Source organism: Ahaetulla prasina, chromosome 1, assembly GCF_028640845.1.
Source record: "Ahaetulla prasina isolate Xishuangbanna chromosome 1, ASM2864084v1, whole genome shotgun sequence".
Taxonomy (NCBI): domain Eukaryota; kingdom Metazoa; phylum Chordata; class Lepidosauria; order Squamata; family Colubridae; genus Ahaetulla; species Ahaetulla prasina.
Window position 1 is genome coordinate 351,578,380 of NC_080539.1, and position 20,338 is coordinate 351,598,717.

At 36.7% G+C, this 20,338-nt stretch overlaps 1 protein-coding gene across 1 annotated transcript in view; it reads right to left on the reverse strand.

Moving 5' to 3' along the window:
- Window positions 1–329: 329 nt before the first annotated feature.
- DDHD1 (DDHD domain containing 1) overlaps window positions 330–20,338 on the reverse strand; it is a 59,583-nt gene continuing 39,574 nt past the window's right edge. The window contains exons 3-12 of the mRNA XM_058163090.1: window positions 18,957–19,085; window positions 16,520–16,667; window positions 15,339–15,445; window positions 14,856–14,962; window positions 10,852–11,114; window positions 10,322–10,397; window positions 8,457–8,606; window positions 5,859–6,111; window positions 3,831–4,025; window positions 330–1,742 (exon numbers count right to left, since the gene is read on the reverse strand). Coding sequence (XP_058019073.1) covers window positions 1,558–1,742; window positions 3,831–4,025; window positions 5,859–6,111; window positions 8,457–8,606; window positions 10,322–10,397; window positions 10,852–11,114; window positions 14,856–14,962; window positions 15,339–15,445; window positions 16,520–16,667; window positions 18,957–19,085 — 1,613 coding nt within the window. The 3' untranslated portion in view covers window positions 330–1,557. The remainder of the gene's footprint in view (window positions 1,743–3,830; window positions 4,026–5,858; window positions 6,112–8,456; window positions 8,607–10,321; window positions 10,398–10,851; window positions 11,115–14,855; window positions 14,963–15,338; window positions 15,446–16,519; window positions 16,668–18,956; window positions 19,086–20,338) is intronic.

Below are 20,338 nucleotides of genomic sequence, written 5' to 3' on the forward strand. Positions count from 1 at the left end.
CGTCTCCAACCTTGGCAACTTTTAAGACTTGAGGATTTCAACTCCCAGAATTCCCCAGGTAGCCAGAGTTGCAGTCCACAAGTCTTAAAAGTTACCAAGGTTGGACACCCGATTTAGAATCTTCTGTCAAAGTACTGGTGGTAATTATATTGATGATCATGTTTTTATGTTTTCCTAAATTTTATTCAATGTTTCTTCCCAAGTTCCCTGAATATCCAAGAATAAAGACTGAACTGATATATAAATCAAGTAAATTCGATGTCACATTTAGAGATTTAGGGATAACTGTGCATGCAAAATGAAGGAGGATGCATGTGAGGGAATGAACTGAGGTCTTGCTGAAGAAGGAATGAAGAAATACTGTTAAGTGTTTTGTACTGCAGCAGTTGCCCTTGTGAAGAAGCAAACACCCTAGAGTGTAAAAAGCAGATGGCTTCATTTACAGCCTGAATAGCTGAAAGAAAAATACGTTGAGTAGTTGAGTAGGAATGCCTCTTCTTTGGATACTGGCCAGCATCATTTTATCAAAAGAGCTTAACAATGGTCTAATTGTTCAAAGTCAAAGGCTCATCTTAAGAATCTGCTTGATACCGAGGAACCACAAATTAAGACTTACTTTCCACCACTTATGTCTCCAAGAAGTTGAGTGCAGGTATTTTGCAAAATGAACATATGCCAAAATCAAAGAGAAAGGGTATCGTATCTGGGAGAAACAGGATTTAACAAATAATGCTTGTGTGATATCACAAAAGTTTATTTTTAATGAAAAAAATACTGAAAAGTGTGCCACAGTGTCCATAGCTCCATTGAAATAGTACAAAGGTATGACATACGTCATTTGAGGAATAAAGTTTTAACACTGTAGAAAATAAATGTGGTTTTTTTTTTAAATTATGTTCCTCTGCTTTCAAAGAAAACAAAAAGGAAAAAACTGTAGAAAACTAACATTTTTAATACATTGGAGAAAACAAATAGTAAGAGGTAATAATAAATTATTGTTACAATATTTCCAAACATTAAGGACTGCTTGCCAGTTTTAGTACATGGAATGAGTTTTGTTCCACCCTTTGTATCTGCCGCTTACTTGATAGGGTTTCAATGCAATTGAATCGAGTACCCATTTGCTTCTTAATTTAACTCATACAAAGGACACAGAACATGGCTCTTTTAGATCTGCAGGCATTTCTCTTAAACGAAAACAAATTCCATTGTAACAGATTAATCTCTGTATTTTAAAAAAAAGCTATTTGTAAACAGATATGTTAATCTGCAAAGATGTTATTCTACATGGATGCTAAAACAACTACTGCTGGCTTGTTTGAAAGCTGGAAGGGTGGGAGCTGAGAATGATCTTTCAAGAAGGCCTCAATTAGCACAGAAATGGATATGTGCAGTGAAGGACAAATAATCTTGGAAGGAAGGAAATCAGACATGCATTTAAACTGAAACCACCATGCCCTAAAACAGATGTTGTCTGACTGCTTTTGTGCCAACTGTCATGTTTCATCCTTTCTCCCCTTCCCACTCCTCCCTAATTCCTGCCCTATCCCTACCTAATCAAACAGGATCTAAGCGGGCCTTGATGTCATCCTCCTCTTGGTCCTGCTTGTACATGAAGGTAAGAAGGAAAAGAGCGATGTCCATTGATGACCAGTAAGCTGTATGCGATGTAACGGCAGACCAGTACCTGCTTTCCACCAGGCCTTCCCTGAGCTCAAAGTCGATCCTGTGGTCCAGCTCAACTAGGCAGGAAACAAAACCGTTACTGCAGAGGAACTGTCCCCTTGTCCTTTGCTGCACTCTTGATTCTTCACATCTAATCTAACATTTGAAATTGGGGAGGGGGGGGAATAGGACTGGAAGTAGCACTATTGAGTGGCATTCTTCATCTCCTTAAGTTGCTAATTAGATCCACATCCCAAAAATGCCCTCCCCCTCCTCCAGTCACCTAACAGAATGGAAATTGTGAGGCTCAGTAGCAGTGCCACTAGAAAGTAGTTTCCAGCCAAAATATTAGAAGCTACATAACTGCCAAAGAAGCTATGCTGGTTGACTGTTGATTGAAAAAAAACAACAACGGTTTTTATAATACGAGCAATTGAAGAACAGGGAAATATAGGTAAAGCTGAAAACTGACGGAGTCACAACACAGCAAGGATTCTCTCATAAGAGCAAGAGCTAAAAGTGGGAGAATGAGATCTTGTAGTGCTTAGATATTACTTTGCTTTCCAACTTGTAGGGCTGACGGTGATGAATTTTAGGGAGGGTCAGAACTTCTAGAGCCAAATGAAGTGGAATTTAAATTATTATTATTATTTTATTATTATTTATTAAATTTTTATACCGCCCTTCTCCTGAAGGACTCAGGGCGGTGTACAGCCAACGATAAAACAAAATATATACAATTAAAACAACATTTAAAACATAGCAAATTATAAAGGCTGATAAATTAAAATTTAGATTTTAAATTTTTAAAATATTAATAAACCCCAAATTTAAAATTCTACACTATTATGCCAGTCCCGCTTGAATAAATAGGTGTGTTTTAAGCTCACGACAGAAGGTCCGAAGATCAGGCACTTGACGTAGGCCAGGGGGAAGTTCATTCCAGAGCGTCGCTGCCCCCACAGAGAAGGCCCTACTCCTGGGGGCTGCCAGCCGACACTGTTTGGCGGACGGCACCGAGGAGACCCTCTCTGTGAGAGCGTACGGGTCGGTGGGAGGCAAAGGGTAACAGCAGGCGGTCCCGTAAGTACCCGGGTCCTAAGCCATGGAGCGCTTTAAAGGTGGTAACCAAAATCTTGAAGCGCACCCGAAAAACCACAGGAAGCCAGTGCAGACTACGGAGTAGTGATGTCACGTGGGAGCCACGAGCGGCTCCTGTTACTACTTGCGCAGCCGCATTCTGGACTAACTGTAGCCTCCGGGTGCACCTCAAGGGCAGCCCCATGTAGAGAGCGTTGCAGTAATCCAACCTAGATGTAACCAGAGCGTGAGTGACCGTGCATAAGGCATCCCGGTCAAGGAAGGGATGCAGCTGGCGGACCAAGCGAACTTGGTAAAAGGCCCTCCTGGAGACGGCCGCCAGATGTTCATCAAAGGACAGCCGTCCATCCAGGAGGACGCCCAAGTTGCGAACCACCTCCTTTGGGGCCACTAACTCGCCCCCAACAGTCAGCTGCGGATGCAGCTGACTGTACCGGGGTGCCGGCATCCACAGCCACTCCATCTTGGAGGGATTGAGCTTGAGTCTGTTTCTCCCCATCCAGACCCGTACAGCCTCCAAAAAACCGGGACAGCACTTCGACCGCTTCGTTGGGGTGGTCCGGGGTGGAAAAGTACAGCTGAGTGTCATCAGCGTACAGATGATAACTCACCCCGAAACCACTGATGACCTCGCCCAGCGGCTTCATATAGATGTTGAACAGGGTAGGCGAGAGAATCGACCCCTGGGGCACCCCACAAGTGAGGCGCCTCGAGGACGACCTCTGCCCTCCTGTCAACACTGTCTGCGACGCTGAAGTTTGCCATGATTCCTTCTCTTGTCAACTCATGAGGCTTGCTCGCTGCTAATCAAAATCCTGCTTCCAGGTCAGGAGGAAGCAGTTCTTAGATCAGCGGTCCCCAACTGTTTGGGCACCAGGGACTGCGGGAGAGGAAGGATGATTTAGTGTGCTACCTAGGTCCTGCGCATGCGCAGATGAAGCATTGCTCACTTATGCAGTTCCTAGTGGGCCAATACCAGTCCATGGACCAGGGGCTGGTGACCCCTGCCCTAGACAGAAAGGTGAAAACATAATTAGCAAAGTAAGGAACCAAGAACTACTTACTTGTTGGATCTAGAAAGCCAGAACTGCTGTGTGGAAAAGTCTGAGTCCCGACTGATGTTTGACTCAGAACTAGCTTCTTGTCCTCCACTTCTGTTCCTTCTTTTCCTGGCTCAGGCACTTGTGAGGTGGACAGATTGGAACGTCCAAATCTCGAGAACAGCATCCCTCCAAGGCCTTTTCCAATGCTAGCTGCCCCTATTCAATTAGCACAGTAAAACAAGACATGTTATTCTGCAGCCACAGCACTCCTGGATTAGTGACAGGATAAGCCCACAGCTGCTCCCAGTAACAGAAATCACAGGTTTTCTCTGCATGCCTTTTTAACTTCTAGTATAACTGACCGGTGTCCACATTTCATAACTATTTTTTCAGTCTGATTTTAATATTCAGTGCCTGTTTTTTCCCCATCCATTGTCAGCTTTCCTTCATCATGCATAAGAAATATTTGACTAAAATAGTGTCACTGAAACTGCAGTTATTGACCCTTAAAACTATAAGAGTTTTTTCTTTTGTATCTGCTGCCCCCATGTGGATAGTTTTACCCTGAAACTAGGGGTGTCATTCTCAGATACTGTATTCCCAGGGTCACTACTTCATTAAAAATGCATCAATTGGAACTGTCTGCTGCACCTGTTAATGCCCATGTATTGGCAAACTCAAGGCTCTGGGATATACAACCCATTCACAATCAACTAAAGTTGTTACTTGTTTATTTGGGGTAGGATCCAGGCTTTATGACAGAGTTGTGCTAATCCCATTTACTTCAACATGCTGGAGCCAAGTGCTTGTTCTTTGATTAGTTTCCATCCATTGCTTCTTGCTCTGCCATCAGACATTTTGGAGAATAGATTGACCCCCTCTTCTCTGAGGCAGCTCCTCAAATATTGGAAGACAGCTGTCACTCCTAGTCCTTATCTTTGTTAGCCACTAGACATACCCAGTTCCTGCAACCGTTCTTCATGTGTTTTAGCCTCTAGTCCCCCAATATTTGTTGTCCCTTTTTGCACTCTTTCTAGAGTCTCAGTATTTTTTTATACCGTGGTGACCAAAACTGGATGCCTGTCATAAACCCTTTCCTCACTTAGTGGAATCATGAAATGACGTGGGACTGAGTAGCATAAGAGCCATCTATGGGATAGGCCTTTAGACCAAATGATTCAAAAGTACTATCCATTAGCCCAGAGAGCAATGTTTCAAATTTCAATATTCTATATAGGATTATGAATTCTTGGAGAAAGAGTGAGTCTGAAATGTAATATAGGTAGTCTTCATTTAGCAACCACCGTTGGGACCAGAACTTGGCCGTTAAGCGAAGTGTTTGCTAAGTGAAACTGTGCTCATCATCTTACTGCAGCTTTCCTTTGCTTTACAGACCTGCAAAGGTCATAAATGTGAGGACATTTTGCAAAGTTACTTTTTCATTACTGTCAGAAGTGTGAATGGTTGTTGTACAAGACAGTCACTAAATGAGGATTAACGAAACATTATGATTAAACATTTATGCATCCTTGCAGCACCATTTATAGGAGCAATTTCTTCTGTCATGTTTTCATTTTTTATTTAATTTATTCCTTTTTGAAAAAGGAAAAATATCAAAGAAGACCATATTAGGAAATCTAAATTATCTGTACCTTGTGCTTATGGTTCCTCTATTATTTCTGTGAAGTAGATTAATTGGAGATACAATGATTGGCCCAATGAGGCCCAATAAGCCTCATGACTCCAGGGAGTCTATTTTTTAGAATGGAGGGTTTTAAAACTGTTTGACTCAATCACCCCTTTTCCTGATCTCAAGAAAATGTCATTACTTCACAAAAACAAACAACACGCCCCCGCCCAAAAAAACCCAACAACATTCTGCTCTTCACAGCAGCAATCGCAAACTGGATTCTGACACATAAATAAGCAATTACATATGGCTCCATTACTTTCAGGAATATGCCTAAATTCTCCTCAATTTAAGAACCACTGTTTTAGAGGGAGACAAACATTACCAACAAAGATAGGTTTAATTTAGCATATAGTTACCCAATATGCTTGCTTTGCCTATATTTGTTATGGACTCCCCATAATGCCGCCGAGACATGACAGGGGATGTTGTTGGACTGGGTAATGTTGTGAGAGATTCAGGGTCAGAAACAGAGGTAGATTCTTTTGCTGGATTGAGAAAGCTTGGCTTCATGTGTTCGTAAGGTAGTGGATTTGTGGTGTTATACCAATGTATTTGCACAGGAGAAATATTACTGTAGTGCTTCAGAATTAAAGGTTCTAGTCTATAGGCCTGCAAATAAGAAGACAAAGAAAGAAACTATGAACAGGGAACATTTTAGTTATATCCATTTTTCATCTGGTCAAATATCTACCCATTTATCACTTAAATGTTTAAGTAATATTCCTTCTCTCTTCACCTCCATTTAAAAGTTTTAAACAATATGACTGATGCTGAATCCAATCTTGGTCAGTCACCGAGAACAGAGGTTTGGTCTTCTAAGCTTTCAGACTTGTGCTGGAGCCCATCCTAAGGGAACTTCTCCCTATTCTATTCCAGGGACTATTCTATGCATACTATTTATATGGTGCCACACACAACCAAGCACCACATAAATACTATGCATGGAATAGTCCAAAGCATATATTCCATTACAAGTTCCCTGATAGGCTCAGCAAGAGTCCAAAAAATTGGAAGATTAAATCTCTGGTCCCAATCCAAGATTGGATCCTGCAACATTATCCTGGGGCACATATATTTGCCTTCATTCATAATATGACTGATCTAAAGATCAGTCTGCTGCCTAGAAAAAGAAGAATCATTACTGTCCTGCAGCTTCATATGAGCTTTATACAATCATTTCTGCTTATATCAGAATTGAGAATATTTTACATTAAATTGTTCTATACATTGTTTTAAAATAACACATGTTGATTTGGCACATCAGCAATATACATGGAAATCATGAGCAATTTTCTTTGCTAAGTTTTGCTAAGGATACTAGTGCATTAAAGATAAAATAAATTTTTGAATAAATAGTTTTCTTTTAACATTTCTATAACAACCATCCCACACCTATGAAAACAAAAATGCCAGTTTCTACTTGTTCATGCAGTTGATGTTTCTGATGTTTAGATATTTCTTCATATTTTCTTTCATATTTAAGTTATTGGGAGTTAGGTGGCTATATATTTGATAAATAAATACATAAATAAATATATAACCCATGACCAAGAAAAAAAAAAGAAAAAAAAAGAAAAAGACAGACCCTGGGTCAAGACACATATTATGTGTTAGAATAATAGTTTATATGGAAGTCCCTTTGTAGAACTTAATTTAAAAAGTCTATTTTGTGTGACTGAATTCATTAAGGAAAATGTTTCTGCCAAGTTCAACTAGAAGTGAGCTATGACAATTACTTGGTATCCTGTGATATCCAGTTTTTTTAAAAAGCTTATATATGTGTGATTGTACATTATCTTCAAGTCCATCAACTCTGAATTCATCTGTAATGGGGCCATCCATCCCATACTGTTCCATTTTATCAAAAATGGCCACCGTCCAGTTTACCAACTGCTTTACTACAGTCTAAGGATACTTCATCCATAACATTCTCTTGGCCTACCAATGAAGATATTTTGTAAAAAATGTAATGAAATTTGTTTAGCACAACCTATTTTTAACAAATAATACTGGGTTCTAGTAATCACTCTTTTCCTTTCTAAATGCTTCCAAATTCACTACTTGATTTAGCTTTCTTAAGATTTTCCCAGATACTAAGTTGTCAAGCTGATTGGGCTGTGTTCTGGGCCACTTTTTTTCACTTTTCATAAAACTGCAACAACATTATCTTTTCTCCAGTCTTCAGGAACTTTTCCAGTTCTGAAATCACATCTGCCAGTTTCTTTAGCATCCTGGGATGTAATCCATCCAGGCTATTAGACTTGAATTTATTCAAAGCAGCTAGGTGTTCTCTCACAAATCCCTGGCCTATTTTGACCTGCATGTTTCTTCTGCCCCAATTCTGAAGCTAAACCAGTTTTCTTTTTGTGAAAAGAATGCAAAATAAGAAATAAGTAGTTCAGCCTTCTCCAAACAGCAGATGGACCATTTCCCTCATATTCTTCCTGTTCTGCACATACCCCAATGAGTATTTTTTAAAAAGGGCTTAACTGCAAGGTTCAGTTCATTCTTACCTTTAGCCTTTCTAAAAGATGTAAAATAGGTTTTAAGGATTTGAACTATTTTCTCAATTTTGGCTTTTTTTTATGATCCCCTTTTTCCAAGTTTAAATTCCATGTTTTGTTTCTCTATTTCTCAGACAGCTCTTTATGCCACCATACTGCTCTCATCAGTTCTTTCCCATTTTTCTTTCTCTTTGGCATTGTGTTTGAGCCTTAATTACCTCATCTTTTAGAATTTCCCAACCATCTTGAATTGTCTTTCCCTTCAGGATTCCCACCAATGTACTCCTTCAATTTTTTTCCCCTTAGAAAAAAGCCCTGATGTACTATGGTCTAATAAACATCATTGCCATATTAATGGCATCAAAATTTTGCTATCTGAGGGGCTACCTCATCTGGCTCCATGACAGTTGCCTCTATTCTGTGAAAGCTTGCTACTATACTAACACTCACCACTGGATCTGTTGGATGAAAAATGTTTAGTAACCGGTTACAAATTTTTCTGGGTAGAATGTGATCTTGACTTCCACTGTTTCCTGGACGGATGCCACGCAAGGCCAAAAACACTGCTAATGGAGATCCCATACAGAAGAAATTGTCCACCTATGGAAACATTTCATTTGATATTAACAGGCAGAGTAATCGGCAGCTGGTCTAGCACATAGCAGAAAACATTTGAGGTAAGGAAGAAGAGCTGTGATCTCATTGCCTTGAGAAACAATACAAATTGAGGAAAGCCACAGTTTAATAATGAATTAATAATCTTTTTGTGTTATATGATAACCAAAGAAAGCTATGTTACAAAAATATTATAGTGTGGTTTTGGTTTTTTCCTGAGAACATTTCAACTAAAAGAAGGATTGCAGGAAAGGTTTGGGGAAACTTGGGTGCTTAAAAAGAATTGTTCAGAATATTTCCAAAGCAGAACAGAAATCTGCTTCTCTGTGACCATATGGGAAATTAAGAAGGTTTGGCCACTACTTAACTGCAACTTAGGAAAGCTGGAGTATTTTTTTTCCCTAACAAAAACTTCAAGGTAGATATAGTGGTATAAGGGAAGGGCCATGGGAGACAGGGAGTGGAGCCACAGCTTAGGGGGACAGTCAGATATGTTATATGCTTGCACGTGGGGCCCCAAACATGTTAAGGACCCCATTTCCTGGTTATATTGATAGTTATAGTTATAATTTTTTGCAGCTGATAGACAGAAACATACATTTATGTTTGTGTTTGCACTTAGTTCTAACTGCTGTTATGATTGTTTACAGTCCAGAGTCACTTGTCTGAGAGGAGTGGTTATAGAAACTAAATAAGAGGCAGTTTAATCCACAGCAGGAATGTGGGTGTGGCAAATATCCCAGAAGGAACTTTCCCTAATTTCTTGGGCTCTAAAGGCAACAGGGGAGAAATGTACTTTCAGACTTGCAAGATTCTGTTGTTGTAACCTTACAATAAAGTAGAACTGTGGCTCATCTGGGCGTGTTTCCTGTGTGAGTTACCATGCAAGGCTGCCAGAACAACAAATACGTTTTAAAATGTTTAATATCCAACATCCTAGAGAATCCTATATGTGAGGATACAGCGATGGAAATCTTTAAAAAAGTCCAATACCAAATATAATTATTGTACAGTAAGTTCTCATAAAATTAAGCTACAGTTATTAAGCTGTGTTCAGTATCAGAGATGTGACTTCTTCAAAACAATCTGATCACAACTTGCAGATATACTGATTGGTTGACAGTAACAGATGCCAGCTTCCTATTATGCTCACATTCCTTTGTATAAATTGCATTTTTTAAAAAAATGATTTTTAAAAAAAACATATGAACTGCTAAGCTGGATTGAGATGACAAGGGAGAACAAAACTGGAGAGAAAAGGGTAAATTCACACTATTTTCGGTGATGTATCTTTTAATGTTGCAGAGACAGAAAACTCTTGAGGCAAAAATAGTATCCAAATTTGCACAACTTCTTCTCACTGGGAGTGGACATATTGAAAACAATTCACGATGTACAGCCAAAACCAGCTAAATGATGTTTGATAGCCTGACTCAGGTCAACAGGTACCACGCCCTTCATGTCTTGATTACTTCCTCCTATCCTCTGTTATATAATAAGGACAATAGTACTTTTTCTGTTTGAAAATAATCCATTTCCTGCTAATATTTGAATTAAGAAGTTTTGTATATAGAAAACGTATTTGTAGATTTATCTAAGTTGAAAGTAGAATTGGTAAAAAAAAAGAAGAAGAAGAAGAGTTGACCAGCTTGTTAAAAGTGACCTATCAGAAAGAAAAGACATTCCTTATTTATTCATACCTTGAATTTTAAGGCAGGTGTTTTGGCTACAGTTGATGTTTTTAGTCCATGCAATCTATCTTCTATCTCCCTCAGCCTAGGAGAAAATTAACACTGGCATGAACACTTTTAATTAGAACACCCAGTCCATTCTATTTAAATCTGTTATTTTCCATATATATGGCAACAGTGGAAAAGAAGATATTTTATTTAGGAAAACAGTGGAGAGAAACAATCATCCTTTTCCCCATGGTCCATCTGGCCCATCCCCTAGTGAAGAACTGAATGGTCATTAAGAAATGTCCCTGACCTTCCTAAAAGGCCTCTGTGTAGACTGAAGCCCACTAAGTGCTGCATGCATCATTACATTACTTCTATCAGTGAAGTCTAAATTTTTTTAAAAAAAAAATCATTTACCAAGGCACAGCTGAACTAAGATCTGCTTATGTATCAAATCAAACCTATCCTGTTTTCTCAAAATGGTGCTGAATCTACTCATGCATTTTCTTCACACCAGGGATCCCCTTAGTAATTCAAGGATATTTTCTTACTGTTTCTTGGTTAAGTAAAACTCTTCTAGCAAACGCTGCTCCTCGTAGGTCATCCAAGAGTGCTCGAGAACATCATATTCCTTCTCAAGTAGCTGTTCATAGAGCCTGACTGGATTCCATCCTGTCATGATATCATACGTAATCACACACCCTAAGGAATGTGATACAATAGATACTTTTCCATTTTTTTCTGTAAATTCTGGATTTCGGGAACAGAAAAGTGTGTACAAACGATTCATCTCTTGCTGAAGGCCTTTTACCAGCTGTGTTAAAAGTGTCAGGAAAAGAAACACACAGAGAGAGAGGTGAAAAAAATCATTTAAAAACTATTCTGCATATTGTTAGCTTCTGCATTCCTGTTTATATTTAACTGTAAATTTTATTGCCAATCGAAATGGACAGAAAAACCAATGAAGAGCAACCAGTTCCAGCCTCCACATTAAATGGAATAGTAGCTTTTAAATGTATCAATTAAGTAAACGAAGAGCAAAGTCTTTTAAAAAGCTAAAACAGAAAGATTCCTACTTTAATTATCATGCTTGCAGCTTAACCCCTTAAAATGCCAACTATTTAACAATATATATTAATCACAAGCAACCTCCCTCCAGGTAGAAGATAATGTAGAGAGGCTACCGGTATTTAGATGATTAACAAATTAGAGCAGATTGAAACGAAGTAATTTGCAATAAGAGGATTCAAATAAACATTGTGGAACATCCGCTTGGAGGCAAGAAATATCGTTATGGTTTTCTACTTTGATGCAATCAGATCAAGCAGCAGAAATATGGAAAGGAATATCTTAGGCAGCAGTTAAAGGATTGAGCTAGAAATTGGGATGCCATTTTAGTCCTCTCTTAGGAATGAAAGCTGGCTAAGTGATTCTGGGTCAGACACTCCTCCTTATTCCAACACACCTCACAGGATTGTTGTTGGGAACATAGGGGGTAGCAACATTGAACTGACCCAAAATAAAGATGGGATAAACAGTTCATAAATAAGTAAATAAGCCCCACCTCAGAACGTCAGAACAATCGTCTCTTTTTATCAGTCATATTTATGATCTGTTTCTGTTGAGCGGTGCAGTCTATTTGAAAAGACAGTAGTTATTTAATGCATAGGTTCCAAGCATGGGGGAGGGGGACCTGAAATATGATTTGTGATATGAGATAAAACAAATGGCCTGGCTATGAAAAAAGGGAAAAAATGCAAAATGAGAAAAATACAGTAGTCATTTTTTGTAGCATAGAGTAGTATACCTAATTTGTTAGAAGTCGATATTGAAGTATCTACTTGGTATACGAGAGGAATTTAATAGCTTAGATACCTGCTTTCGACCCTGTCCCTGCTATGGAAATTTCTTATTACAATGTTAGCCTGACCCTTTCTAACTAAGTAAACTTCAGATGTGTGGCAGAGTTTTTGCTTTCTGAATCTATTGTACCATTTAAAGAGCTTTTACCTTTTTCACAGCAAGTTCTTGACCACCAAAAATTGTACACCTCTTCGCTTTGTGAATATTTATTCTATTTATCATACTCTATTTGTCAGGGGAAGAATATCCTGGATCCTAGAATCCATTGTTTGCTTATTCTCCAAAAATAGTTTCCTCTTTTAAAATTTTAAAATGTCTATTGGCACTATAACATCTGACTGATTTTTTTCTCCTTTATGTAGCTTAAAAAGCATATTTCTCTCCGACTCCTACAATCAAATTTCTCATCCCAGTTACTGGATGACCTTCTTAAACCATGGAACGTTTTTTAATTCTTTAGGAAAATCTCTTAAAGAGATTGTTACCCTCTCATCCAATGCATAATTAATTTCATTTGGTACTGAAGGGAATAACATATTCTCATGCAAAAATATTGAGTGGGGATTTTTCTCCTCGTAGAAATGTCTCTTACTTCTACATTGCAGCTCTTTCCTGCAGCTAACAAATGATTCTTTGTAGGATAAATCCTGTGATCTCATTATTTGCAAACTGCTCCTTAGTCCACTTCTTAGTCCATGCCTACTAATTAAGTAAGCAGTCCAACACACCCAAACATCAAAGGAACTACTGAACTTACACTGAAAGTGTTAGAAAATTATCAGTGAGAATTCTATTAGAAAAACCATGGAATTATTTTTGTAAAGGATAATTAAAGTTGTATTTTTATGTAAAGTTGGATAATTACAGAAGCTGTAGAGGATAATTAAAATTGGGTTTAATTCCGTATTCAGTCATCAAAGCATACAAAACGTCCTGCTGAATCTGGCTACAAAGCACAACATATTTAGCTTTTTGTTCAAACAGTAGCCAGGCAAGTAACTTTAAAGCAGTGTGAAGGCAAGAAACATTTCTACTAATGCTTCTTGTTTAAACAGTAATTCATGCAACTTCTAATCTTGGAATAATATAGCTACTGATAGCTTTATTTGTAATGGTTGTATGTAAATCCCCTCCAAGTCAAACTGGTTATCATTACTGCATCTGTGATACTTAATTCCATAATTTCATGGCATACTGGGTATCTAAAACTACATCTGCACAACACAACAGCCTAAGGCAAACAAATTTTCAGCCTCATCTAGCTCACAAGGTCACTGCAAATAAAACATGTTGACTTAGTCATGGACAGTTATATATTGGATAACCCATGTAGCCATCACATTATAAGAATGGACTTTAAAAATTTACCACCAATAACCATGATTAATTACATATTCCCCCAGTGCTGACAGAAGAAAGTGAGGAGATTTATTTAATGGATCCACCCCACAAATTACATGTGCTCTGAATCAAATCTGTATTGGGCTACTCAACTGCTGTCACTACACAGCTGGACTGTAAAGATTCAAAGAGGAGGTTGACATAGTTAACTATTATTACATCCTACTATCACAATATAACTTACTATACTTCTCTCTTGCATCTTGGTTGGGAAATGAGGGACTATGAGCTGATACTTGCAAGGTTAGGTTTTAGCAAATCACGGGCATCAAATTATTTCCAACATCTCAATTGATGCTGTAATTGTATCTTTTGGCATACAATGTCTGAAAAAGATGCTGACCTTACCCTATCACTCAGTGTGTGATTTGACTGTAGGACTTCCAACTGTAGAGCCCTAGTATGCAGGAAATATCAGGGCTCCAATAAATAAGCGATGAGTGTGGAGGTGCCCTGTGCAATAGCTTCTTTTCTAGACAACCTCTCTTCTCTATCTTGTTTGGCACTAAGGACTCCCCTTTTAGAGTCCTTCTATTAACCTGAAGCCTGGTTATCATGAGATTAAGAACCAAACTAGAAAAACTATGAGGTCAGTTCTAAACCTTCACCTTTCCTTCTTGATTAGAGAATTCCACAGAATGGTTCAACCCAAGACATCATTTTTATTACTTTATTTAATCTAATTTATACAGCATGTACATACCATTTGTGCAATTATTTCCTATAATATTCCCTATCATCTGTACAATCTTTACTATTTTAAATGATATAATCATGCCAATCTGATTGAAAGACAACCTTTCCTGACATTTTATTTGAACTTCTCTCACTACTGCTTTTACTACCCAATATGCAGTTGTCATTTAGTTCAGGGGTCTCCAACCTTGGCAACGTTAAGACTTGTGGACTTCAACTCCCAGAGTTGAAGTCCACAAGTCTTAACGTTGCCAAGGTAGGAGACCCCTGATTTAGTTCACCCATATTCAAAATAAAAACTTTGATGTTTAGAACATGTGCCCTTTAGAACATATGTCTATGACGTTTAGAACATATGCCCTTTTATTAACAGAAGAGTATGATAAAAGGATTGCGCCTGGTTAGTACCGTACATAAAAACAGAGGACAAGCAGTTCATTATTTTGTTTCTATACAATGGAACTTCACACTTCCTATACAACAGAACTTCACACTTTTCTTTACCATAACAGAGAAACTGAAGTATGCTTAACTGAAAAGCTGCTGCCCATTTTTTGTCCACACTTGAAATAAAAACACTTAACAATACATATACCTCATCTCTATAGAGGGGACTTGTGTAATACATTATGTCCATTGCACTGCTGTTAAGCAAATCCCTTAGTCCACGAACTTTATCTGGAGTAATAGAGTCAACAGTGTCTAAAATGAAAAAAAGGAGATCAAGGTGTGATATAATCTTAAATGGGTCAAAATCAACAATTCAAAACATCTAAATCCGTAACAGTGGAAATTGCCCAAGTGCTGTGATTATGTGCTTGTTCATCACTACCAATGTTTTCCTTCTGTATCAGTTTAGGCAGCTGAAGGATGTTTGGGATTAAATTTAGAGCCAACAGATCTAACAAGCCTAAATTAAAATGAGAAAATGAGCAGATAGTATCCAGAAGCATTTACAATATGGATGGCTTTTTTGCTAGAAAACTGACAAGTGAAACTCAGTGCTAGAGAAAATATAAAAAATGCCACTTTCCAAGTATTTCATCAGGTTTTTTTTTTTTAACAGAGAAAGAAATACCTCCATCAAGTGTAAGTTTAGATCGCCATTCTACTGGCAAGAATTCAACATGTGTTGCAAGGTTGCTAAAATATTTGTCTTCAATTTTCCTTGCAGTTTCCCGCATCCTAGAACATTAAAATACATAAATAAATATTAGACTGAAAAATAAGAGTACTTCTCATAAATAACAATAATCTGCAAGGCAGATGTTTATAGAAAATGATCTTGCCCAATGCTATCCAACAAAGGATATTCTTGGGATCTGGTTATCTTAAGAACTACCTTTCTCCTATTGTTTCTGTTGACCAGACAGTTCTGGTAAAGTCGACATGCTCCAGGTCCCAGCTGTAAAGCTCTGTCATCTTGCAGGACCCAAGAGATGCACCTTCTTTATAGCTGCACCTCTCCTGTGGAATAGCAATCTTCCCAAGATCTGCATAGCCTTAAGTCTCTTGTGCTTTCGCAAATCTGTAAAAATCTGGCTCTTTCAGCAGGTCCTGGAATAAGGTGAGGTGATTTGTTCTATGATAGTGCATTCTGGTGTTCAATTATGATTTTTTTTTCATTCTCTGGTGACTTGTATTTAATACTGTTTGCTTTTTCTTATTTTTATGTCATTATTTTTAATCTTCATATTGTACAACCTGTGCCCCACTGGGTCATTGTTTCAATGACATTTTGTTACCTAAACACGTAACAGAATGACTATGGGTGGGCAAAAATGTTGTGGGAGTGAGAGCTTCTTCCTTCTTCCCTTCCCTTCCTTCTCCCCTCCCCTCAAATCTCATATCAAAGTCTGATTTAATTTCACTTCTGAGAAGCAAAGATTTCTGTAGAATTCAAAAGTCTAGATCAGAGCAAAACACTGGGCAACTTTCTAAATACCATGTAAAACCTCCATCATGTTTATCTGATAAATGAAAACAACCAGTACTGTGAAAACTTCTAATATAAACTGTAAGACAGTGCAATTTAAAATCAGTACAAAAGCAGATTTTGTAGCCTAATTAAAAAACACAACTTCTTCTTGGGCTATATCTGTCATTGGATGTCGGCGATCATGTTGGCGATCCTATTTTTATCAGCAACAGTTCTTAAATATACTTAAACAAAATTAATTTAGTTATATTTTGTAACATTCTTCCATCTACTGATGTAAATTAAAAATACAGGTTGCAAAAAAGAAATGAAGCACTTACATGGCAGTATTTCTTATAATCCTTCCTTGCTCTATTTTCTGTCCAATGCCATGCACAACAAACACAATGTGAGTTGTTGGAGAAGGCTTGTCTTCTAATGAAGCTTCTTCAACATAGCCTCTATGAAGTCTGGTCCCACTACTTGAAGCTGCAGAATGAAATTGGCATCGCTTAATTCTACCTGAAAAAAGCAATTACTTTGTGCACAACCATCTATTAAGTGCCCAAGCAAAATGTTTCTTTAAACTTTTTGTTTTTTTAAACTTTTTTTCCTCATTTGCTTTAAATACATGATGATGCATACTGAAAAACATATATACATGGGATGTATATGTGTACTGCAGGAAGAAGGGCTTATACTCTTTTTTTTGAATTTTTTTTTATTTTTAAAACAAACAAACATAAAAGCATCTTCCATTCAAATGCAATGTGTCGGTGGGTTAGTTGCAAGTCTTTTGTGCAGTTTCAACATATGTATATCATTAATTTTTCTGATCTTCCATTTTATCATCCAATATATATCCAAATATTTTAATCCATTGATCCCCAGAGCTATAATATTTCATTCTCATTTGATATAAATTATTCTAGATCAATTTTATCTTTTTAAACCATTTATTCCATTATCTTAAATCATTTATTCCTTCAATAATTTTTCCCTTGTAAAAAACTCCACTCTTCTTCATCATATTTTCCCTTCTAACCATTGATAAAATAAATCCCATATCTTATAATATTGCTGATCTTCCTGTTCTCTAATTTCAAATGTCAATTTACTCATTTCTGCACATTCCATTATTTTCTTAATGATTTCATTTTGCAATGGCAATTCCTCATTTTTCCAGTTCTTAGCAAATACAATCCTAGCTGCTGTTATAACATTTACAATCAAGTATCTCAATTCTCTATTATAAGTTTCAGGTATAATCCCCAGTAGAAAAAAATCTGGTTTAAAGTCTATATGCTTTTTTATCATTTTTTCCAACCATGTGTGAATTTTAGTCCAGTATCTTTTAGCTTCCATGCATGTCTACCACATATGGTAATATGAACCAGGTATCTGATGACATAATAAGTGTCCATATAATTTTCTAATTAAATTATCATCCATACCTGTTAAAATTTTATCTAAATTAGTCAAATTATTATAAAAACCTTCTGTTTTGGAATCGTTATCATGTCTGGAGTGTATTTGCAAATATGAAAATCAGTTCATTTTTATACCTTGTGTTTCTAATTCTGGCATCGTTTTTAGTTCACCCTTTTCATTCAACAATTCATTGTATCTAACAATTTGTTCCTTTCTAAATATTATTGAATATGAGAATGCCTCAATAGTTGATACCCAGATTGGAATTTTTAAATAATAGTTTTTCTTAATCCTTTCTCAATTTAGTAACAGGGCCTCTCTTATAAAGTGTCTTCTGAAATACCCCTGTGTCTTAGCTTCCCCATACCATAAAAATGCATGCTATCCCAGTAGTAGGTCATATCCTTCCAAAGTCAGTATTCTAGTATTTCTTAAAGTTATCCATTCTTTAATCCACATTAAATTTGCGGCTTGGTAGTATAGTTCCCAGTTTGGCAGACCGAAACCACCTCTTGTCCTTATATTTTGCAGTAGTTTTAATTTTATTCTTTTTTACCCTGCCAAATGTATTTCAACATTATCTTATTCAGTTCTTCAAAATATCCTTTCCCCAATTTAATTGGGATAGTCTGGAACAAGTATAAAATTCTAGGCAATATATTCATCTTGATTGTTGATATTCTTCCAATCAATGAAGGGCTTATACTTTGAGTAGATTTAATAGCAAAATTTATTTTAACCCTGCAATGTTACTACTTCAATAGCAGATATTGGTAGGTAATGAAAAACTGATGTTTATATGTATAACGCACAACATCAGAAATCCGTATTAATGAAATACTAAGCTAATTGTTTTATTAGGACTGAGGAAATTCAGATTCAAAGCTGACTGGATAACTTTATGCCAGTTGTTTTATTTCTGCCTATTCTACTTAAGAGTTTTGTGAAGATAAAATGAAGGGAAAAGACATGCAAGCCTTTGGATTACAAAAGAAAAGAAATATAGCTGCTATGAATGAATAATATTTTATATCAAAATACTATATGTTTCTTTATCTTAGATTTGGGGTAACCAAAATATCTTGGGGAGGTCAGCTATGTTATGGTTGAAAACGATCTCTTTATCACAAACATTTGGTAAGTTTGTCAGAAAAAAAACACCCTACTGTATCATTTTAGATTAGTAGGTTAGAGCGCTAATTTTATAGTTCCTTTCTGAGTAGCACAGGTCATTATTAAGTACATTTCAGAAAAATAACTAGATCATTTTCACATTTTTTACAGAAGCATACAATATATTCAGCAAGTATATTTTGATAATGCATACAAAACTCCAATTAGTTTTACCTTTAGAAAAACCTAGCTTCTGAGAGACGGTTCTTGCAATTTTTGAAGTTGTTGCATCACTATACAGATATACCTCTTCGACACTATGCCAATCTACATGGTTGCGACTCAGCTTCAAACTATGAACAGCTGTAGCAAAAAAAGGGGGTTTTAATTAAAAAAAATAAAACAGGAACAGTATCTCTTCCAGAACTAGACATAGCAACAAACAGGGAGAGGGAAACACAAAAACAAGGGTATCGATATTGCATATTAGCATGTTACCCAAATATCAAATTGTGAATAATGAAAACACATTTGTAGCCAGTAATGTTTTTAAAAGGCAGCTATGTCCAGTAAGATTGATTCAAAAATAAAGCTCCAAAACATATGGAATTTTTTTTGTTAATCATAGTTAAAGAATTCTTGTCCCTATAAACTCTGTACTTCATTTTTATTACTTATTTTACTGCTTTTATTTAAGCATTGTAACTTTATTATGCTTATTTTCATTTTAATAACTTGTTATGAGCACGGTACTATGTAATTTTTATCTGAACAGGTAAATGGACAGTGTGTAGAGTATACACTTCCTGGATATAACTGAAGATGAGATTATTCAGTTCACATAAAAATATTCAGCACTTAACATCATACCCTGCATTTATTATTTAAAATAGGGAAGTTTGGTCCCTCTGCTGTTCCTAAATAAGTGTTAGCTGCCTGCAGTTCTCAAAAGTCTAATGCCATCATCTAGGAGTTTAAAATATTTATGTACTACTAAAGAGTCCCATGATAGAACAAAGACAAACAAGATGACACATCTGTTGAAGAGACAAGTTATTCACATCAATGGTTTTTGGAGCAAAAGAAAATTGTTCTTGAAAAGGTACACATTTTTTAGCCATTGTCACATATATGCTGCTCAATGATAAACATAATACATTATGGTGTGGTAAATTAAATGTTACATAAAAAAGCAAGCTGAATCCCACCTGTTTCATGTTTTATTCTTTCTAAAGAGTAGAAGATTTGGGAGGAGAATATAAAAAGTGGAATAGCATTTTGCTGTTGTTAGCAATTTCTAACTTCTACATCCATTTGCTATTGGATCTTTTTTAAAAAAATGCACTTCTTCCTTAAGTACATTTAGCCTACCTTAAAAATCTTAAGAGATTAAATGTCATGAGTTAAACATTCTAATTTCACTAAAATCAACCAAGGATCTTCTCACAGGTGTGGCGTTACCCTACAGGTCATTAACTCATCAACTCTTACCTTGAGTTGTACAAATAAATGCAGGATATATACATATAGATGCAAACATATATAAATGTTGCTGATCAACAATAAGGTGATTAGGTCCACACCTTGAAATGGATTTTCAGAAATTATTTCTGAGG